The sequence below is a fragment of the Pseudonaja textilis genome, chromosome 4 (assembly GCF_049901715.1).
Source record: "Pseudonaja textilis isolate UNSWEBS1 chromosome 4, rPseTex1.2, whole genome shotgun sequence".
NCBI lineage: Eukaryota > Metazoa > Chordata > Lepidosauria > Squamata > Elapidae > Pseudonaja > Pseudonaja textilis.
Genome location: NC_141993.1, coordinates 27,149,704 through 27,173,371, shown reverse-complemented (window position 1 = coordinate 27,173,371; position 23,668 = coordinate 27,149,704). Strand labels below are relative to the sequence as shown.

Below are 23,668 nucleotides of genomic sequence, written 5' to 3'. Positions count from 1 at the left end.
ACAGGGTGCTGCAAACAGTCATGAATGCAGGCTTGTTGCCTAGTGCCCAAAATGCAGTCATGTCATTGGGAGAGGGAGCAATATTAGAACTTCAGAACTCAGTTATAAGTATCTTTTTGCAGATCCATTATAAATTTGAACAGTCACTAAGCAATCAATCATAAGTTGAGTACTACCTGTATCAATAGTACTTAGACTTATATACCACTTCACAGTGCTGTACAGCCCTCTCTAAGTGGTGTTACAGAGTCAGTGTATTGCCCCCGACAATCTGGGTTCTCATTTTACTGACCTCGGAAGGATGGAAGGCTGAGTCAATCTTGAGCCAGTCAGGATCGAAAGAATCAAACTCCTGGCAGCGAACAGTGAATTAGCCCTGCAGTACTGCATTCTAACCACTGCACCACCACAGCTATTATAATGATAATACTTTACTTATATAATTGTACGTTCACTTTCTAGGAAGTTCCTCAACATGTGAACTGAATCACTATCTTATGTCAAACAGCAGATTTTGTGCTATGCTTTCATGGTACAGAGTTACTGACATTTCCCAATAAATAGATTAACTAGGAAAATAAAGTACTTTAAAGACATTAAAATACAGTGGTAAATGTTAACATTTTAGTTGTTGATGATGTTGGGTGTAAAAAGATAAAGAGGTCAGAAGTCATGCTCAGCTTTTTGTCAGTTCAATGGATAGATTTATGGTATTTTTTAATAACATCATGAAAGTGGTTGGCCATTGCCTATTTCAGCATGTTGTAGTATGTTGTGTTGTATTTTTGTTATGGATAGCACCATCAGGAGCAAAATCAATTCCATTGTACATATGTAATAAATGTAATGTAATAAATGGTGCAATTTGATAGTAATTCTTACCATTTTCTTTCAAACAGGCAACTTCAAAAAATAGTGCATGATATCAAGAAAAATGATAGTGGAATAATGAGCAAGTTCAAAAAGTAAGTTATGTAAATGAGCAATCCACACAATGGAATTATTATTCTCTTTGATTTTAATGCTTATTTTCTGTAATTATGTCAATTATATCTATATACCTGGTTATTCTTTTTATGTTCAATTGGGCTTCCCTCCAGAACATTTCTGGTTAGTGTAATCTGTACATCAATGCAAAATATTTTTCTTGATGCTCTTGTCTTATACAATCAACTGGGTTGTACTAATCTAGATGAAATGTTAACATATATCGCTGGCCTATGCGCTAAATAAATTTGTACCCCCTAGTTCAGCTGGATAAAAAGGCTGTGCTCTACAGAAAATAACAGCTTCTGTCTTCAATGGCTTCCAGTGTGAACAGTGGGACGTTAACCTCAGCAGTCTGAGTCATCAGAGTCAGAGTCACGAGGGTCTGCAGCTAGCTATAATGTGGCCAAAATGATGAAATATAAGTACTACCCCTTTTTATGTGTGTGTGTCATGATATTGCTGGAAAGTCTATAGCTTTAGCACCTCCCTCTAGATGTTCACATTCTAAGTGACAAGAAAGAACAAGCAAAACATGACTATCTTTTCAAATGATAGTTCTAAATGCATTCCTCTCTTTTGCCCTAAATAAGAATGGCTGGTATTCACAGCAAATCCTTCACCACCCCACCACCTCCACTTTAAGGAGCAATGTGGAGAATAGCAAAGTCCACCTACTATGGGCGTAACATTAATGACCTGACCTGTGCAAACCAGGAAATCACCAGGGATACAAGTTGCAACTTGCAGGGAACTTCATTCACCTGTAAAGCTATAAAGCAGTCTGTTTATTTGGAATCGACAAATTGTTTGAACCAATTCAGCTCTGTCTTATTTTGTAATTCATGGTTAACCAAACTAGGATTTAACAGGAATCCAGCTCATCTCTACAATGCAACCTACATCGAGGGGAGCATTTCAGACCAGTGATTATTCCGTTTTATAATATTATGATATCCAATCTGTGAAGATCTGCATTCCTGTCTTATTATTGCACAATGTTCTCTGAATGGATAAAGTTTCAACATATGCATTAAAACTTCTGCCTACCTCATCTGGAAGCAGAGCATCAACTTGTCTGCTTCTGTTGCAACCAGCATGATAAAACAAAACAAACACAATTGTGTTTCCTTCTTCAGAGATCTTACAGCAGTTTTTCTAGCAGCCATTTTCCACACCCACATCTCCTGTATATACTTTTAGGTCTATATTTATCCTTGAAACAGTCGCCTAAATATAGATTATCTACAGAAGAGTACTCCAGAACAAGAATCCTTCTTGATTAATTTGTATTTCTCTCCAGAAATTTCTTTGCAAAACGCAAACCTACCTACCTCACCTTTGAAGGCCTCTGCTTCTCCTAAACTCTGATTGGGGGACAAGAGGGGGGTTGTCCCGTGTTCAATGCACTCTGCAGACTCTCCTCTTCGGTCTGTGGGATCCTAAGAACTCTCCCCTGCCTTCTGCAGCAATTGGACTTTTAAGAAATGCTTCTTAGGATTCTGTGGTGCTTCGAATTTTACCCAAAAAGCTGCTTCAATGTGCATTCCTGGGAAAGAGGCCAGTAATGTTGTGCTTTGCACACTAAAGAACCTTTGGGAAATGAAATGCTTCACAATCCTATTGTGTCTCTTGCATAATTCAGGTGAAGTTTTTTTTTTCTAAATCCAGTTGTCAAACAGATTTTTTTTCCTAGGGTTTTAATGAGGAAAGGAATGTTTCTAGTTTATTGTCATTGCGCCTCGTACAACAAAATTAAATGCCATCTTCAGTTTACATTATAACTCTTAAGAATAAAACACAAGCACACATCCTTCACATTCTATACAATTGAATTGAAAACCCGATATTGCATTAATATTACACTATACAGTAGAATTCAATATAGTTACTACCCCGGGATAGAAGCTGTTTTTCAGCCTGTTTGTCTTTGTTTTTACTAACCTATACCATCTGCTAAATGGTAATAGTTCAAAAAAGGGGTTCCCAGGATGAGATGGATCTTTAGGGCAGCAGGAGCTATAAAGCTCTTCCAAAGAGGGGAAGAGGGCAACCAATGATCCTCTGGGCAATGACATTAACCCTCTATCTATCTGAAGATAGTGTTACTCAGCCCCCAAATGGTTTTTCCTGGCAGTTGATTAGGACTTGTTGTGAAATGTTTACATGTGAGCAATGTGCTATCTCTCCTGCCCATCTGTAACATGCAGTTGTTTGAGAGAAAAGGCACCCTATTGCAGGAAAATCTGCAACTCTCAACCTAACCTCCGATTCTCAGAGAAGAGAGAAATCAGTTCAGCCTTTTGATAAAGGTTCCCCTATTCTTCAGAGGTAGCAAACAAAGGACATCAAAGAGGAACCAGAGATAGGGAAGATGTTCTTACATTTGACTAGATTTATCATGTGAGACTCAGTTTATCTCTGAGAAAAGATTGTGCTTGACAGAAAAAAAGATTCACCACTTCACATATTCACATATTCACATATTATGACCTTGATCAACAGATATAAACCATCACTAATAAAGTTGGGCATTCAAGGGATCATGGCCTTGTGGGAAGAAGATATCAAAGGTTCCCTTGGCCTCACAGATGGTTGTCAGAATTGCCCACTATGTTTTGTTTCAAGAGATGACATGCAACAGCATATGAACACTTCAGGGGAGGCTCTGTTGAATTAGCCTGAGTTTTGCTGAAATTCTGCAATCCTCTATTTTGTTGTGGCTTTGGTGCATAAGGTATTCTCAGGTTACTAGTTCAGGTGGCGGCTAAGCAGGTGCCTGTCATTTGGTAAACAGCAAAAGAGAGTCTGTATTGACTCAAAACAGAGAAAACAATGCCTGATTTAATATCGGAAACAAGAAGACCCAGTCACATCAGGATAGGTCTTTTGCTCATGGGATTGTCTTGGGAGAAAAGGGTAGGTAGGAGAGGGGATGACAAGTTTAGACTAGTATATTTTGTTTTCTGCAGCCAAGGACAAGATGTGGTAGCTTTCCTACTACATGAAGCTGTACTTGATGTGTATTTTTTCCCCTAGGCAAAATGTAAAGGACATCAAAGTCCTACTGATAATATGGACATATTCTCAGAGTTCAGAAGTTTAACTGGTTAATGAACATGTTGTTATTGTGTGCTCGTCACAGAGCCACCTTTGGTGAGATGGGTAACTATATTGATGAAAGAAAGAAAAAGAAAGAAAGAAAGAAAGAAAGAAAGAAAGAAAGAAAGAAAGAAAGAAAGAAAGAAAGAAAGAAAGAAAGAAAGAAAGAAAGAAAGAAGGAAAGAGAAAGATGTATGATCAGCCTTCTCTCAACAGAATGACATCTCAAAGAATAGCAATTGGCAGAGATAAGATATTGAGCAGGCAGTGTATCAAAATAAACTACAATTCAATGGCCGGTTCAAATATTTTGACTTTTGAAAGAAAAGGGAGAAGACAGAAGATGAAAGATAGACTTTTGCTGTGGCAACCAAGTGCCCCTTAAATCCAACGAAAGCATCACTATTTCTTGACCATTCCATTTGGTGACCCTAGCAGCCGGTTTGGCCTTGAGGAGGCCCAGATAGTTTCCTTCACTGAGCTAAGACAGAGAAATGAGGTGACACATGTAAAGAGAGAGGAAGCTGCATCAAAAGGAAGGCAATAAATTGTAACAGAGCTGAACCCAAAAGGGGAACTGGTGACATAATATGGAATATCTGTGTCTAGAGGGTTCCTGAGAATACTGAAAATCTAATTCAGGTTGCACATGACCTTGGTAACTTTAAGACTTGTGGGCTTCAGGTCCCAGAATTCTTGAAGTCTTTAACTTGCCAAGGTTGGACACCCCCTTTTCTCACTGAAGGTTAAGAGTCTCTCTAGGGAGATGGAAACATCATCTGACGTACACTGAGGGTTTTATTATTTATTTATTTATTTATTGAATTATATTGCCGCCTATTTGCCCATGGCGACTCGAGGCAGCTTACAGAATGTAAAACCATATTTAAAATAAAAAACAATAAAAACTAATTTAAAAAATAACATAAATTAATAAAGTACAATAGAACAAAATCTGGAAAAAAAGAAATAAAAAATCCCACCCCCGCCCCGACGACAGCAGATCAAACGAGCCATTTGATGGGCTCCATCCCGCACTGGGTTCCCCAGGCCCGCTAGCCAAAACCAGGTCTCCAGTGACTTCCGGAAAAGTATTAGTGATTTATAATAAGGTTTGAGTGTTATTCTTTGTATATAGTCTCTTCCAGCTGCTTTATCCATTGACATTGATACCAATGACCCTTTTATTTATCTGTTGAGTTCTTAAGCACAAGCAAAATGAAACCCAAGTTTATTTTTCCTAATCAGACAGCAATGCTGTTCTTTATGGCAAAGGTTGTCAACTTATAAAATATTTCTATGGTTGTTTTAGAGTTGCCAACAGAAAGGGAGGGGGGAAAGGGGTTTGAAAGAGCAGAGCGGCAGCTTGGAAAACAAAAGTGGGAAACCAGGGTCAAGGGTGACAGTGAATTATGTGTCTCAGAGTCGGCTACACCTAGGCAGTGCCGACATGTTAATTCCCAAATAAATCCTGTTTAGTTTTGGAAGTTTGGCTCGAGACTCATGATTTAACTGGAGTAACTGCCAGAATCCTGACAAAGGTCATGAAAGTCCAGGTAGTCCTTGACTTAACAACTATCCATTTAGCAAAGTGTTCAAAGTTACAGAGGCGCTGAAAAAAGTGACTTACCACTGGGTTTCACTTTGTCCCTGCAGTCATGTGATCAAAATCCAATCCTTTGGCAACTGGCAGGGATTTATAATGGTCCACATGATTGTTATTTGTGACTTTTCACATTAGCTTCCAATAAGCAAGGTCAATGGAGGGTTAAAGATTGCACGCCTCATCTAATGACTAGTGATTCACTTAGCAACCATTACAGAAAGGTCATAAAATTTGACATGAGTTGTGGTTGTAGACTACTTGTAGATGCTTGTCACAAGACTTTATGACCAAGCACTGCAATCTTGAAGTTCATATATATGAGGACAACACTCAAAAGAGTTTGCTCCTTATTTCATTCAATTGTCAAACTTCACTTGAGTTTTTTAAATGGTGTTTGAAGGGGTCCTTTTGCAGTTCCCATCAGGAGCAACAAAAACTTCCTGCAAGTGAATCTGGCTGCCTTCGCTGAACATTAGCCTGTTGTTTGGTTGTTTTTTGAGATAATTGGTGGCATTTAAGTCTTGAGCAATTCTATTTATTAAAGCAATAGAAATTATTGCTAGAAGCCTTTACAGGCAAACAAATCTAACCTACTTGAGAAATACTGTTTTGTTTATTCCTTTTCTCCTGTCAATGTATAGGTTCCAAAATGAACAAGTGGCCTTAATATGCAAAACTGGAAAAAATACATGGGATCGGTATGACAATTTAGCATCGCACAAGCGCTGATCGTGTAGCATGATGTCCTGTTGCCTGCTTTCAGTGTGATGTTGTTTGCATTGGCTGTGTGGGCTTCACCCCACTCTTACTGAGCAAGAATTAGAAGCATAACTTTTTCTCTTCCTTCCCTTTCATTAGATCCACCCAGAGGGTGTTTCCCTAGCTTTCCAGGTCCTTTACTTACGAGTGCAGAACCAAGGTGTCAAACTCAATGCCCATGGGCCGGATCCAGGCTACAGGGTGCTTAGATCTGGCCTGCAGGGCCATCCTGGAAACAGTGAAGGACTGGCCTGTAGTGCTTCTGCCAGTGAAAATGGAGCTTGGGAGGGCCGTGCACAGCCCCCCACCCCACCCCGAGTTCCATTTTCACTGGCAGAGGGAAGCAGGAAGCGCCCCTGACATGAGTGACATCAAGCTGACCACGCCCATCAATGCGGCCTTCAATGAAATCGAGTTTGACACCCATGGTCTAACATGGGGGTCCAACATTTTTGGCTTGCCTGGGCTGCACTGAGTGAAGAGGAATTGTCTTGGGCCAGATATAAAATATATAGTTAATGTATATAAATCACATAATCAAATTAGAAGTTTATGTTCTTGTGGGGCTGCATTAACTAGCAGACCAGGACCGCATTTGGCCCACGGGTCATGTCTACTCTAGAACATTAATAAAAGAACCATGTCATGTTGCACTTATTATATGATATACAGTATGCCTATGACATATTTTCGTAAGCAGATCTGATTTATCACATACTGCAAAAAAAAAAGACCAGTTAGGCACATCTCTCCACGGCATGTGGGGAGATGTAGGAACCTGCAAGTATTTTCTAAAATTAGCAAATAACTCAAAATATATTAGATGCTTTGTAAAAGCCAACCCCATTTCTAGAATTAATTAGCCAGCCTCAAATTAATGTAAAAATCCAATATGGTGGTCAAGGAATTCTTCCACTATATGCTAAGCTGCATAGGTAAAATATTAGGTCTCTCAAGGTGTAAATGATGACATACAAAATCTAACCAATGATACATTCCAGATTGTCAAGGACTCCCTTTATGTTGTTGGGTAGGGCACAAATTGACTGAACATCAAGTTTCCCCCTGCAATTTGTACAGAATATCCAACCCTAACTCTTAAACCTACAAGAATTTCTCAGAAGGAGAGAGGACTTCAAGGGGGAACAAGAATTGGGAAGTTTGTCTTTCCTGAACATGTTAACATGCGCCCAAAGACAATGCTTTTTGTCTACACCAAAGTAAACTTCATGGAGTTTGCTAGGATTTCTTCCCAGAGAAGAGATGCTCAGTATTGCCAAGTAGCTTAACGTAGTGTAGGAAAGAGGCAAGCAATACATGGGATGTTCTTACCAATCAGATTTTTGTTGCCTCCAAAGAACTCACAGATTTCACTGCTGAAATAGTACAGCAAAAATCCTCATTTTTGATGGCCCTGATTTTCCAACTGGGCCACCAGCCACAATCTTTGTAGTTGTTGGAGGCTAAAAAGAAAAAAATCAGAAAGATCAGACCTCTACAATTGTAAAATAATAGTAATATTTTAAAAAAAATCTGATTTCCTTCAACCCACTGCAATGTTAGAAGTACTTTTCAGTGAAGACTCCTATTTTAAAAAAGTTTTTTGGGGGGGCTTTCATGTCATAGTTTGGATTCAAATTCTTGCAATTTTAATACTATAAATTAATTAGTTAATTTAACTAATAATTTTCTCATCGGCAAATGCACATCCTTTCTTGGCTTTGACTTTAGATGCTGCTTTTGAACAGGTTGCGGACAATGTCAAAAAATGCTTTGCTGCCCCAATAATCATCTTTCTTGTGTTGTTTACATGAACTTCTATTTAGCTCTAAGAGAATAAAACTCACAAGCAGGAGGGCAAAATGAGAAGGGGTTGTTTTGGGGTTTTTTGGTTGGTTGGCCTTAGGTTCTTGGCACCATTCTCATTCGTTCTTGCCTATAAGACCTTGAAAAGTGCTTTGTAAGTCTTATTTCAGAAACAATTCCCTTTTTTTCCTATCTGGTAGTGAATAACCTCAGTAGAAAAAAAAGATGCTTAAAAGAAATCAAGGTAAAAGCTTCCCTGAGGGAAGATCAAATTTCAGTGACTCCATAGATCAGTTCTTTCTTTGTTTGGGTTTGTTTTTTTGTTTTTGCAACAATAAAAAACCAGTGGCCATAGTCTCCTCTTGGGACATTATATTTCAGTTTCCCAACCCAGCCATTCCTCTTGTTCTTCTGTGGGACTTCTTGGTGGAAGTCTCTTACTCATCTAAATATTAACTAGGTCTGATCCTGTTCAGTTTTCTTTAAAGTCAGCTAAGTGCTACCACCTTCTCTAACAATTGTTCTTAAAAATTAATATACTGTTGAAACTGGAATTTTAAAATCATGAATGAGATTTTTGGGAAGAGATGGAGCAATCTGGGCTAAGAAGCCATGATCTCACCAGACGTTTGTCTCTTGGCCCATAGTCAATACCAAGATTCCAACTTTTGGATGCTGCATATGTTAAGTTGTGGGGTCCAATATTCTCAATTTTTTATTCAGTATTTGTCTTGAAGGAAATGCATTCATTTAAGCAGAATATTTCAATTAATATAACTTATGGCCTGAGGGTCTACTCTGATCAGATTTGCATAAATCAATAGCATTTTTTTGTGATGGAAGGAATCAGAAATGGCCCTCAAGATTTTGTGAAGCTCGATAGAATTAGAAATGAATGCCATAAGCCTTTTTTCAGTTACAAAATACTGATTGAAATGAAGGATCCATTCCTGTTTTAAAATACCAAGAAATTCTGAAGCCAATTCTATCACATCCTGTTAAAACATTCAAGGTCCATGTTCTATTTTGCATTGCGTAGACTGCATTCTATAGCTTTATGACTAACCAGCAACCTGCATATCTTATACCTGAAATTGTCTGTTAATTGTCTTTTCTACAGAAGTAGCCATATCTGTATATATAAATTTCCAGAACTGACTGAAAGCCAAGATTCTTTTGCGTTATTGTGTTTGTCTTGCTTAGTCTCTTAGAAATTCTTGTCAGCTGCATGGGTCCTTTGTTACTGACTTTCTGTAGTTGCTGTAGTCTTTGCTCTGGTGCCAATTGTTGCCATCCCACAATTATATAGAAAATGAAAAATGACACTTTTTCACCCCACAGGTTAACAAGTAAACCACCACCAAGCATACCACCAGTTGATTATGTTCCAGGTATGGACTTGATATTATTAACACCGTAATTAGATTTTAGGATTGATGCAGGCATGTAAATCAGAGATTTAGGATTCAAAATAGTGGGATGTGTACATGCAAGCAGTTTTTCTGAGTTGTCCCTGTGAGGTGATTTATATGACTGAAATATGTGCTGATAGTCCTCGCCTTATGATGGGCTTCCTTTGCTTAACAACTGCAGCATTAACTTAATGACCACCATCAAAAAGATTGTAAAATTGAGTCAGTCATTAGACTATTATGACTTATAACCATGATGGGCAGGCTCCATTATGGTCATAGGTTAAGGACTAAGCTATAAATATTTTCTCAGTTATATGGGAATTATGCCAAATAAATCTTTCCCACTTGCTAAAATAATGTCTCTCAGCAAAAGCAGAATACATTACATAGTAAGAGTGCCTTCAGTGCAAACTTGCCACAAAATGTCCTATGGATCATACTTATCCTTCATCACCACAAAAAATCCAGAATAATTTTCTCTGCTTTTAGAAACTAAAGTAAACCACAGAAAGATGCATCAGCTTGAAGGTTGTGTCCCAACAAGCAGAAAACTTGACTACAACCTTTGTTTAACTACATTTGGGGGGGAATACTCCAGAGTGTCATTTGTGAAGCTCAGCAGAAAAGGATTACTCTATATAGGACATAGTTTATAGGAGATCCACTTTGAAGATCCTTGATCATCAAACTCAGTCCTAGCTTTTATAAAACTCTCTTCGTTTTCATTTTTCTTACGGAGAACTTTGCAAGTAATAGGAATATTTGCCCAAAGAACATATCTAGCTTGTGCTTGTGAGAACACTTTTGTTGATATTATTTGTACAACCTAAATTCAGGAAGTTAGTGGCTGCAAATCAAGCAGTCCACGGCAATTGCGACCGAGACTCACTTTATTCCCACTTTTGAACAAACACTCCTAAAATCAAAGGAAGTTATTTCAAGCACATCCCAATCTTTTATTTTTTTTTATTTTATCTTATCTTATTTAATTTATTTTTTTTATTTTTTATTTTATTTTTATTTATTTGTTTGTTTGTTTGTATGGCCGCCCATCTTGTCCGAGTGACTCTTGGGCATTTCACTGTGATTAAAAACTCACAAGGAGTACAACACCCATTGATGTAACCGCTTCATGATTGTGGTTGTGTATATAACAGGGACAAGCAGGGACTCTGTAAGGCAAGTAAAAAAAGTCAAATGGCACCCATGATTTAAACCCCTCCCTCCTTTTTCCTTTTATGTCACCATCTTGATTTTGTTTGAGTCTCCATGTGGACTGGAGAGCTGGGAATGGAGAGCTACAAAATTCTCCTCTTGGCTCCTGATTTGTTAAATGACTTTTTTTAAAAAAAAATTAAACAGTTAAGTAAGAGATTAGCATGCAACAAAGCAAAACATCAATTACTACCATTAAATGTATCTGCGGGAATTCTTTCAGCCATTCAAAGTTCTCACTAGGCATATGAGAACTAACTAACCAGAAATGAAAGAGAAGAGGAAATATTTTCTCACAAAATGCAAAGATTGTAGATCGAATAAAAACCGATTATCAAATCCCACTCTCACATAGAATACCCCAAATTCCAATATAATTATACATATTTGATTTGTTTATCCCAATTGGAATTTTGATTTTATACTATTGCTATTGTACTTGAAAATGTTCAGCGATCAAGTGTAAAACAAATAAAAAAGTGTTTGGAAGAAAGTGGCAGCCAATTCAAGCATTTAATGTCATTCATATAATACATTGTCTATAGAACTTGATTTTTGCTATACCCTTTGTATTAAAAAGGAAGGCAATCAAGAAGAATGCTTGAAGAGTTTACGGCCAACCATTTAACTCTATAATTTATTTTCATTAATCTCAGTGGCTGCCATCCAAGATTAATCTTTCTAAGGATAAATTAATTAAAATCCACATGTATTCATTTAATCATGCCTATCTGGTTTTGCCAAATATAGTGAATAAATAATGAATTAATATTCATGTAATCCTAACTATGTTATAGGACTGGAGTAGAAATAAGAACATTTGTCTTTGACATTTTGCTCACATGACTGCTTAAATATTTTGACTAACAAATTATTCTAATTTTTATTTTAGACCGTACAGAAGAAGAGGAACAGTGGTCAGATGACTTTGTAAGTTTCTTTCCCATTTGCAAATCTCCAGGGCATCAGCAGGGACCATCAAAACTAAGAGAGCAGTTGTCCCAAAGAGCTTTTTGGCCAACATTCTACAAAGACATCCAAAGCCCAATTTTACTCCTAACAGGTTCATGCTATTGTATGCAAGCCATGATCTCTATTGTAAGCCAAAACACTTTTGCTAGCATCCCGCCATCTAGAAATAGATGCAATAGCCTGTCACCCAATTAGACTATGACTGACCATTCACATCTGAAAATAATGATTACAATCTGTGTGTAGAGCACAGAGATAAAATGATGGGACTTTAGGTAATATTTGGGTGTTATTAAAGTAAGGCATTCTTTTAGCTATTGAAACTCATAGCACATAATATATCGAACCATTTTTAAAAGTCGCATTTCACAGTTTCCTAAGAAATTCACAATCTTTTTCTGCCAGGACAGTGATTATGAAAATCCAGATCACCACTCGGATTCTGAGATGTATGTGGTCCCAACAGAGGAGAACTGTGATGACAGCTATGAGCCTCCTCCAAGTGAACATGAGCCAAAGACGGTCCCAATCCCATTCACATGTGCTCAGGGTGTATATGCAGGTATGTGCATTATGTCCGCACTCCTGTTTCTCAAGATTAAAGTCAATGACATGGAATTCAAAGAAGCAGAAGAGTTTCAAATGGAGGCAGAAGCTTTTTTAAGATTCTGAGAGGTCCAAGGGCAGAACATCCATTTGAGCGTACATATACAGTCACGCTCAAACACATTTGCACCTACATCATTTTTTTTTCCATGGTTTTCGATAGATTATAGCCGATAACAAAATAATCAGGAGCAAGTGGAGAAATCTACAATGCAAAAATAATTCTTCCTATATATTTAAATAAATTCCACTGCCTAGAACAGGGGTGTCAAACTTAAAGCCCGTAGGCTGGATCCATCCCACAGGGTGCTTAGATCTGGCCCATGGAGCTGCTCTGGAAATAGCAAAGGGCCAGCCTGTGGTGCCTCTGCCAGTGAAAACGGAGCTCAGGAAGGCCGCTTCCATTTTCGCTGGCAGAGGGTTGCAAGAGGCTGTCACAGCCGAAAATGGAGCTCAGGACAGAGCCACAGGCACCCCCGACACGAGTGAAGTCAAGCTGGCCCTGCCCACCCTGGTCACACCCACCCCGGTCCCCCCAAGGTCAAATACAACCCTGATGTGGCCTAAATAAAATGAAGTTTGACACCCCTGGCCTAGAATGACAAATACTGATAAAAAACACAACATGATCAGTTTCAAGGCCACCAAGATCAACGTGTTTAAAAACAAGGACCCAAATTACTACAAACCACCATAGATCATATAGCATTGAAAAATCCTATTGTCCCCATTCCATGCAAAAGGGAAGTAAAAACTTTTGGTTTCACTTCACCCAATGGCCATCTGTGTCCTCACCTTCTTTTGCATGTCATGTACCAAATAACAAACAAAAGTCCCAGCTGTTGAATCAGCCTTCCTGTTGGCAGAGCTGAAGTCTAGGAACCATAAATCTCCAGCAATATAAGATAGGCGTTCCTGCAAATGGAAGAATAAACCGTCCACAAATGCACTGACTTTTACAATGGAAAATGAACTGTTTTTAATGCAGTCTCAAGTCCTGTGAAGAAATAAACTTGCTCTGTTCTTGCACATAATCATTTAATGTAATACGGACTTTCTCTTGCAGTCCAAAACAAATTCATATGGTTGTTGGTGCTATAGAGCTTATCGTCACGTGACATATCACAACATTTTTCCCCTTCGCTAAACTGGGGGTGGGCATGGCCAGCGTATGATGCACTCAGCCCCCGGGCCGCAAATTTGACACCCCCTGGTTTAGTAGGATTCCATTCCGAGGAAATACAACTGCATGAAAATATTATTATTTTTTAATTATACATAATTTTTTTCTTCTACCGTCCACAGATGACAAACGATCTAGCCAACAAAAGACGTGGTCGTCACCTATTATGCCAAACCAATCTGCATCTCTATCAAAGAAACCAGCCACTTTGCCGCTACCGCCATCTGCTGTTCAGAAGCCTAAACTCCCACCCAAGCGAATGGATGATGAGGTGACACTTCCCATTTTATACCCTCTGCATGTGTCTTCAGGGAGGTAACAGGCTGTCCCCTTTCTTCCTTGTAACCTATAATACAGGTATTCCTCGACTTACAAACGTTCATTTAGCAACCATTCCAGTTACAATGACACTGAAAAAAGTGGCTTACAATTGGTCCTCACACTTTCAAGAATTGTAGCATTCTCATGGCCATCTAATCAAAATTTGGGTGCTTCACAACCAGTATGAATTTACAACAGTTGATGGGTCTCAGGATTATGTGATCCCCATTGGAAGTCTTCCCACCAAGCTTCCAATAAGCAAAGTCAATAAGGAAATGCAAATTTGCTTAACGATGGTGTGATTCAGTTAACGATTGTTTGACAACCATGCCAAAAAAGGTCATAATATTAAGCACAACTCACTTAACAGCCACCTTGCTTAGCAACTGAAATTCTGCTCCTAACTGGTCATAAGTTGAGGACTACCTGGGTAGACATCATAAAGCTGTTCATTGTAATTAAAGCTTCTTTTTGAAAAAAATCTTTAAAGTGTTGGTGAATGAATAAATGGCATACATCAACAGAATTTTTATCAGAGGATAATTAGGACTGCAGAAAAAACAATTACTACCAACGTGCCTTCAATCGAGGACCTGTATACTGCATGAGTCAAAAAGAGGGCTGTGAAAATATTTACAGACCCCTCACATCCTGGACATAAACTGTATCAACTCCTACCCTCAAAACAGTATAGAGCACTGCATACCAGAACAACTAGACACAAGAACAGTTTTTTCCTGAACGCCATCACTCTGTAAACAAATAATTCTCTCAACACTGTTCAATTATTTACAAAGTCTGCACTACTATTACTATTAACCTTCTCCTTATCACCCATCTCCTCCCACTTGTGACTGTAGGACTGTAATTTTGTTGCTTGTATTTATATTGACTGTTTCCTAGCATGATTTGATTGCTTATTGTACCCTCTGACTATCCTTAAGTGTTGTACCTTATGATTCTTGACTCTTGATGAATGTATCTTTTCTTTTATGTATACTGAGAACATTTGCACCAAGACAAATTCCTTGTGTGTCCAATCACACTTGACCAATAAAGAATTCTATTCTATTCTATTTATACTGTATAATCCAGGAGGATAAAAACTTTATTAATAAAAGCAATCACACATATCTAATATTTACAAAAGAACAGTAATCTAATATAGAAGCTCTTCTCGGTGAGATCTCAAAGTGAAGATCAATCTCTTATTTAGGAAAAATAGATCCTCCCCATATGAGATTAACTGGTAATGCTTTTGACAAGGTAGAAAAAATAGCAGTCAAAACTTGGTTATCTGGTTCAGTCAGAAAATGGACACTTTTAAGTTCCATTTATTTTAAAGTTGAAACATTAGCAATAGCACTTAGGCTTATACACTGCTTCACAGTTCTTTACAGCCCCTCTCTAAGCATTTCAGAAAGTCAACGTATTGCTCACAACAATCTGGGTCCTCATTTTACCGACCTCAGAAGGATAGAAAGCTGAGTCAACCTTGGCCAGGATGAAAGGAATTGAACTCCTGACAGTGAGCAGAGTTAGCCTGCAATACTGCATATTAACCATTGTACCACCATGGCTCATTAGGACGTGCATAAAATGTTACTGAACATAGAGAGGAAAGTATTTGTTTGCCTTGCATTAAACATGCAAATATTAAATCATCACTGTATTTTTCTTTTAGGCAGATTATGTTGTGCCAGTTGATGATGACGAAGACAATGAAGATAATTATATAGAACCCACAGAAGAAAGCACTTCACAACCTGTAAAACGTAAGGTTTTGAATGATTTTCTTTGCAACTTCAGAAAGACAGGGATGTGACAAAGGCATTGACTGAAATATGCGAAATATACACAGGGGGCTATTTTTAAAAAATCTGCTATCGGACTTTTGTATTCAAATTAAGTTTTCCTTTACTTATGAGAAGGTAAGGACTTTAAAAGGAAGAATGGAAGACTGGGTAAAGAATTAGGGGCAAGTAAAAACTAGCTTCTGTGAGAAATAAAAACAGTGAGAACTAGAATCGGCAGCTTTTTAATAGAAATTTCTTGGGATTTGGCAGATATGTTACTTTCATTGTATAATATATTATGCTGCAGGTTAGTGTTATTCGAACTTTGAACTTTAAGGTGTATAGACTTCAAATTCCAGAATACCCCATGTCGGTGAGGAATTCTGGGAGTTGAGGTTCACAGATCTTAAAGTTGTCAAGTTTGAAAAATACTGCTCTACAGTTTACAGTGCTTCGGATTGAGGTAAAAAAGTGTTTCATGGAGCACAAGGAGAAATTCATAGCATACACGTTCTTCAAAATGCTTCAGTACCTGGGATCATACATACAGGTGCAGCTTCTTTCAGGAGCTGTGGACAGGTGTCACATTTCTATCTCTGCACTCCTGAAAGAACCTTCACCTTTACATCCAGGGTAATTTCATGATCCTTCGCTTTTTGGGAAATGTAGATTTGGAAAGAGGTACGTGCAAACGATCTCTGAACCCTTTTGAAAAAGCAACCTGAATTTTCAATGGAACAAGCAAAGTATACTGTACCTTAGGTAATTGATCAGCATGGGAGGCTAAACTGTTTCTGGATTTTGACTTTCTCAGATCTCTAATACTTCACTTTGATCATTTTTAGCACCTGTGGTAAACAGATCAACCAAGCCTCCCTGTTCTGTGCCATCACCTTCCACACTAGGTAAGAAAATTTTGCGCTTATCTTCCCCAAATCATGCAAAAACGCAATCAGTGGGTTGTAAAATAAATTCAGCTTTAATTCTAAACAACGAAATTGGTTGCATTCCCTTAAAGAAAAGTAGGATCCAAAAGGGAAATGTCTTATACATTTTAAGAATGTTTCTCCATAAGTACTCCAGACCGTTGCTGTACATAAGGCACCAGACTAGAAAGCTCCTCCCCTTTTAACATGCAGCAGTACCATACATATGTACAAAGGGGCAGGACTTCGATCACATTGCTGGGACCACAACCTTGTCTGGTTTGAATCTTTTCCCCTACAGATGCTGCTGAATGCAGGATTAGAAAAGAAGCCCAAACCCAGGCATGATATCCTGTCTTTAGTGAAACGATGATGAACACAATGTATATTTAGCGTGACTTGCAAATATCTAATATTTTCTTCAAAGCCATCTCTTAAGGATGCAGTTCTATTTATTCAGAAATTATTTTCATTGAAGGTGAAAATATTTTAATTCCTAGCAATCCATAAAGTAAAGACTATCCTTGAGTCAACTCCTGCTTATTGCATGGAAGACGTTTTCCTGGTAGCATTGCAAAAGTGATTAGCCCTTGTCTTCTTCTGGGGTGTTCTTTCGTTGCCTCAGAATTTGGCCCATTCAGAAAGCTAAGGAGGTCCTTTGAGATCACTAGGAAATCTCAAGGTTAGACTGGGAAATCAAAAAACCTAACTGGAAGAAGATATAGGCAAGCACATCTATATTCACATCCACGAAATCACCAGAAAACATGGAGACTATATAAAGGATTGCACTGTTAATCTAAAAATGAAATATTTGTGTCATTCATGTGCCTAGTTTTGGACAGAAATTGTTTATTTTTGTTTCTACCCTCTTGTCTGCAGATGTATATGAAATTCCTGAGGAAGAGGTAAGATGCTGTATTTTTTTTTTTAAAGACTCACCTGTGCAGGAAGAGAAGAAATATTCAGAGCAGAAAGAGGGAAATAAGTCTTTGTGGTACACGAGTGTACAAGAGAAATATCATGGATATGTTCAAAATTGCATTTTATATATAGCATTTAAGGACGCCAAATGCAATTTTCATCTCCTTTCACAAAATGGCACCAATGAGATCCATTTCCAGGGAAAGATGAGAATATCAACTAAGTTTAAATCTTACTTGTTTTGCAATAATAATTTAAAGGAAAATATGTTAACGATATTTATGAGTTTTCTAGGATAAAATACTAGTAACAAAAGTTTGAATCAGCAAATTTGATGTATTTATTTGATCTGATTTTGAAATTCACTATAGAAGGGATATTATATTTCAGTAATATGAAGTAGTTGTCATAGCATCTCCTACAAATTGACAAGAACTGGCATTTTAGGGGAAATGTTCCTTAAGAAAATTAAAAACCTAATGCAATTTGTAAATACTAATCTAATTCATTTTCTCCAGCAGAAGTCATCACCTCCATTACTCAGGTAACTTATTGTTCTCTCTGAAATTATAAGTAAATGTTGCTGCATAGTAGAGGTTATTTCCTCAATTTATTTTCTCCTTAAAAAAACCTCTTAATCTAAGGTAGATAATTGTAATTTTACGATACAGCGGTATTTTAGTACAATGATGTCTTGCAAAATAGCTGATATGAGGTCAGGCAAGAGACAATTTATGCTAGAATTCGAATATGGCTATAACCTTTGATAAACCCAGCTTTTTCCATGTGCTTCTTCTAAGTCTCCATCTGCACATTGTACATATCACACTGAATATCTGATTCCAAATCTTCACGCCGAAATTAGGTACTTTAATTCTACATAATCCCCCAACAACTGATATTTGGAGTTTAGGAGGTGGAGGAATGTAGGAGAAAGAGCGGTGGAGACTAGGGATGGAATCAAAAGAGCAATCAGCCTGGAGTCACTATGTGGGCACAAATGAACTAAGTACAACCCCTCTTGAATTCTGTTAACCTTTACATAGCACCAGAAATTGCTTACTGTTAGTTGACTAAAATCCTGTGCATAGGCATAAGCAATACATTAGTTTAATTGGAATGCAATACATTAGTTTAATGTGTGACCTTGGTCTTTTGCGCCTCACATTAATATAATCAACTAACGGTTAGCACCATTTTGACGTTATACAAGGATTAACAGAATTCAAGAGGGGTTGAACTTAGTTCATTTATGGCTATGACTCTAGTGACTCTAGGCTGATTTCTCTTTGGACTCCACCCTCCAGCTCTGCCACTCCTACATTTACACAGAACTTCCAGGCATCTGTGGGGAACATGACTTGGAAATGTAGACTTGTGTGAAAAGCCTATTTGTATTTTTTGTCCCTAAGGATATCCAAGCCGCTTCCTCCCAAACCAGCTTTGAGGCCATCTCATGAACGAAGCATACCTAAAGAATCCTTCACATCCGATACGTTTAAATCAGACAGGTAAGTTTTCAGTTTTAAAAACTTGCTAATGAATAGAATGCATGTTGAGCATTTAATGTGGCTTTGTGAGTAGTGTTCCACTTTGACTAGGAAGAAATGAACTTTTATACATACCTAAAGAACTTTGAATCCAAGTTTAAATGTGGCCTCATTTAGGAACAGATAGAACATTTTTTTTTAAAAAAAAGCAAGGCTAGATCCCGTGAAACCAATCTAAATCAATTATTTACCATAAGACACTGCCATTTTGAGCGTAAGGAATCAAAATTCCCTAGGCTTTACAAGCTGTGCTGATCTGGCATTGGTCTTCATCCAACTGGGAGACTGCAAACTTCATCCAGTTTACAGTCTATGGACTTCCTCAGTGTCGGGAGTGCTAGAGTTGAAACCACATTTGTGCTTTAGGTAAAATAGCACTGTCTGCACGCTCTCTGAAACACAATAAAAATGAAACAGCTTTCTGGACCTGATCTATTGATTATAGTTCTCATCAAGCCTAGATAGAACTATGCTGTGGTGGTAGCTGATGATGATGATGATAATAGGAAATGGAATGTATATGCTATCCTTCTTGGAGGGGCACCAGGTTTAGGAACTGAATTTAACATAGCCCCCTTTTAGAGAACCCAGCTCAGTTCCCACTGGGAAAATACCCCTAAAAGCAACCATTGGAAAACAGATAATTGCAGTTTTATTTAAAGGAGAAAAATAAAGACTAAAATATTTCCTATTCCTGTTGGGCATCATACCTGATATAGTAAAAGAAAGGCATATTTAATAGTACTTTTGTTAACAGTGGACAGAATCGTGTTCGCACAACATTGGAAGGGCGAGAAAAGATTATAACAAAAATGTTAGAATGTGCAGAAATGAATAAACTAACATTTGAAATTAAAGAAAAGGAAGACACTAAATATTTTGAAGTATGGGATCTGTTGGTTAGATAAGAGAAACAGGAGTTCGAAATTCAAAGATTACAAGAGAACGATTAATCTCACGATCAGGGTTGTTTATTGTAACTTATTAATTGTGATTAATTTTGATTAGTTTTGCTATTTACCAATGGTAAATATTTACCAGTATTTACCAATGTTATGGGGGGAAAGCACTGTTATCATGAAAATATAATTAGAGAAGACTATTACTATGATTATGACGAATATTATTCCCAAGAAATGTAACCACCATATATATGCCTTTTGAACACGTTGCTCTTTCTTTTTATTTATATATTAATAAAAAAATGTTTTTTAAATATTTCCTGTGCTTTCCAGAAACATTTTACCACTTCCAAGGCACCGCCCTTCACCAAAAGCTGTAAGTATTTCAATCCAAGTTCATAATGCAATATGAACACTCTGGACTATTGTAATGTGCTCTAGATGGGGCTGCCCTTGAAGTGTATCCAGAAGCTTTCGTTGTTTCAGAATGCAGCGGCCCGCACAATTTTGCGTAAGCGTGTAACACCAGTTTTGCGAGAACTAAACCAACTGCTAATCTACTTCTGGGTACATTTCAAGTCCTGGTTATCACCTTTAGAGTCCTACATGGCTTGGGGCCAGGCTGCTTGAAGGACCATCCTCTCCCCCATTACATCCACTTAGCCCAGCAGGACAGGAAGGCAGCGTATGTTGCAGGTCCCATCTGGTAGGAATGCATAAGTGGTAGGACCATAGAAAAGGGTCTTCTCAGTGGTGGCCCCTTCTCTATGGAACATGATTCCTCCAGAGGTAGGATTGGTTCCTGACTTGCTGCTTTTCTGAAAGGCTCTGAAAATGTGCTCTGATAGCAGGCCTGGTGACGATGGAGGTGGGGATGATTGAGTGGTTGATTTGACCAGGGGTGGTGGAGAGGGCAAGTATGTTTTTTATGTTGTGGAGTTTTAATATTGTTAGCAACTGGAATCACTTGTGTCTGAGTTGGGTGGCCATATAAATCTGCTTAATAAATAAAGTAATAAAGATACAATGATGTTCGACAGGTAGGGTAGGGTAGGGTAGAGTAGAGTAGAACAGAACAGAACAGAACAGAACAGAACAGAACAGAACAGAACAGAATAGAACCTGGAAGGGACCTTGGAGGTCTTCTAGTCCAACCCCTTGCCATGACACAGTTAGCCCAAACTCCAGGATAATTTAAGTATCCTGTCTTGCTCATGCCTAGATATATGCATAGAAGCCTTCTTTGTCAGAGTCTTATTTATTTTTATTTATTTATTTATACTTCATATTTCTTAATCACCCATCTCCCTCAGATTCTTATGTCCTATGTCCAGATCTGGAATGGCTGCCATTTAGGGTTTACAGAAACTGGAACAAACCGCGCTTCAAAATCTGATTTTCGCAACGCCATTACAGTATTTATGCTGGATTAAACAGAAACCAGCAATCCTGTTTTAAACATTTCTGACATGGGGACTGGGTGGTAGGCCAAGCTCACTAATTGGGGCTTTTTATTTTGGTGCCATTTGAACACAGGGCTTAATAAAACAAATGTTTTTCAAGCTGACCATTGTTTTTTCTATAGCATGTAAAGCTATTTTCCGGAGGATGACGCCCTTTCAGTTCAACTCAAAAACTCTGAAAAGTATCATTCCCTACAGTGTAGTTTAGAATAGTTTAATTAAGAATTTTATTGGCTCCAGATTTTATCTTCCTGCAGCTTAATGCTGTGGGTCTTCTGATCATATCTCACTGAAGGTATACCACCAGGTTTCCCAACCTTGACCCTCTTAAGATGAGTGGACTTCAATTCCCAGAATTCCCCAGTCATCTTAGAATCAGACATTTCAGAGGATTCCCTATCTTGAACTTCATAGACTTATATATGGCTGAGAAGGAATCTGCCAAGGTAGTTGAAAAACTGATGAGTAATATGTTGACTCTGTCCAGAGCAGGAAACGAGCTAATGAATCATAATGGGGAGCCAGCAGAAGCTTCTCACAACATTAAAATGAAAGGAACAAGCTTGGCAAGAGAAGACTAATTCATTGAACTCACTAGGATGCTAGAGATTTGTAAGCAGATCAATCCCAAAGGCATAGAAGAATTACAAAAAAATGGGGCAAAGTCACACAACTTGCTGATGCAGAATGTCCATAAATGTGCAAGCATTTCTGAAAGTTAAGCCTGGGTACACAAACTAGCCTGCTGACCAGTTGGATCGATTAACTACCTCAACATTTCTAAGGTTTTAGTTTTAATATGAGAGGCAGTTAATCTAATGGTTGAGGCACCAGGCTACCGAAGAGAAGCAACCTAAAACTAAGGAGAAATTTCCGAACAGTGAGAGCAGTCCACCAATGGAATAGCTTGCCTTCAGAAGTTGCGGGTGCTCCATCACTACAGGTTTTCAAAAAGAGACTGCAAATCATTTGTCTGAAATGGTATAGGCCAGAGTCTCCTGCTCAAGGAGGGGGTTGAACTAGAAGGCCTTCAAGATCCCTTCCAACTCTATTATTCTATGTTCTGTAAATCAGAAGATTGTGAGTTCTAGTTCTGCCTTAGCCATGAAAGCCAGCTGGGTGCGTCTCTCAGCCCAACTCACCTCACAAGGTTGTTGTTGTGGGGAAAATAGGAGGAGGATTTGCTGGATATGTTCACCATCTTGAGTTTTTCGTAAAAATAATAAATAGCAGAATACAAATAAATAAATATTGATGCTGCTGTTTATTGATGTCTATGGAGATTCTCAGTCATTCAGGTCATGGTTGTCCCAAAGGTGCTTTTGTCAAGAGGCAACTGGACTTTCTGGTTTTTCTTTGAAGATGTTTCACTTCTCATCCAAGAAGCTTCTTCAACTCTGAACAAATCCTTCCATTCCCCACCATCCAGTCAAAGCTGAAGAGGCTTCTTGGATGAGAAGCGAAACGTCTTCAAAGAAAAATAAGAAAGTCCAGTTGCCTCTTGAAAAAAATCACCTTTGCTGTTTATTGATGTTTTTTATTGATTTTGTGTAGAACTATAATTAAGTAATTAATTTGATGATGACATCTTCATTAAGTCATATAATAAAAATAAATGAGTATTTTTGCAACACAGTTATCATAATACCTGAATTACAATTTGCCCAGAGATGTTAAATAATGAGAAAACTATTTTAATTTCAGGATCCAGAGGTCCTTGGAGCGCAAAATGATGGAAGTAAGAATATTCTGCCTTAAAGCCAAATGTGCAGTGACTTCTAAGATGACTAGGGACACAAAAGCTGCTTCCAAATAGCAGTGTTTCATGTTGACTTTACCATTTCATGTGATCCTATGAGTGTGTGGGAAGAAAGCCGTTGCATCTGTCTATCAAAGTGCATTAATTTTGTTGACAGATCTTTCTGAGGTTTTCTTAGAATTGCTTGAGCTTTTCATTTTTGCCATAATGTTTTTTAACAGATGAGAAACCTGTGGCCATCTGATGTTGTTGAACTACAATTCTCACCTACCCTGATGAACATGATCGGTGGTGAGAAACGACCGTATGAAAATTGTATTCAACAACATCAGGAGAACCATAGCTCCATGTTAGCTTCAAAAGCTGGTTTAATGTA

General features: G+C 38.0%; 1 protein-coding gene across 7 annotated transcripts in view; it reads left to right on the top strand.

The window, feature by feature from the left end:
• The window catches only part of BLNK (B cell linker), a 122,457-nt gene that overhangs the window by 80,608 nt on the left and 18,181 nt on the right, over positions 1 to 23,668 (top strand). For 3 of the 7 annotated variants that reach the window (XM_026710624.2, XM_087932473.1, XM_087932472.1), the window contains 13 exons: positions 900 to 965; positions 6,337 to 6,393; positions 9,602 to 9,651; positions 11,783 to 11,820; positions 12,268 to 12,424; positions 13,774 to 13,922; positions 15,657 to 15,747; positions 16,614 to 16,673; positions 17,577 to 17,602; positions 18,140 to 18,162; positions 19,031 to 19,129; positions 20,404 to 20,446; positions 23,238 to 23,271. In XM_026710624.2, the coding sequence (XP_026566409.1) occupies positions 900 to 965; positions 6,337 to 6,393; positions 9,602 to 9,651; positions 11,783 to 11,820; positions 12,268 to 12,424; positions 13,774 to 13,922; positions 15,657 to 15,747; positions 16,614 to 16,673; positions 17,577 to 17,602; positions 18,140 to 18,162; positions 19,031 to 19,129; positions 20,404 to 20,446; positions 23,238 to 23,271 (893 nt within the window). Of the gene's footprint in view, positions 1 to 899; positions 966 to 6,336; positions 6,394 to 9,601; positions 9,652 to 11,782; positions 11,821 to 12,267; positions 12,425 to 13,773; positions 13,923 to 15,656; positions 15,748 to 16,613; positions 16,674 to 17,576; positions 17,603 to 18,136; positions 18,163 to 19,030; positions 19,130 to 20,403; positions 20,447 to 23,237; positions 23,272 to 23,668 lie in introns of all 7 variants that reach the window. The other 4 variants (XM_026710623.2, XM_026710626.2, XM_087932474.1 and 1 more) reach the window with 3 other exon arrangements.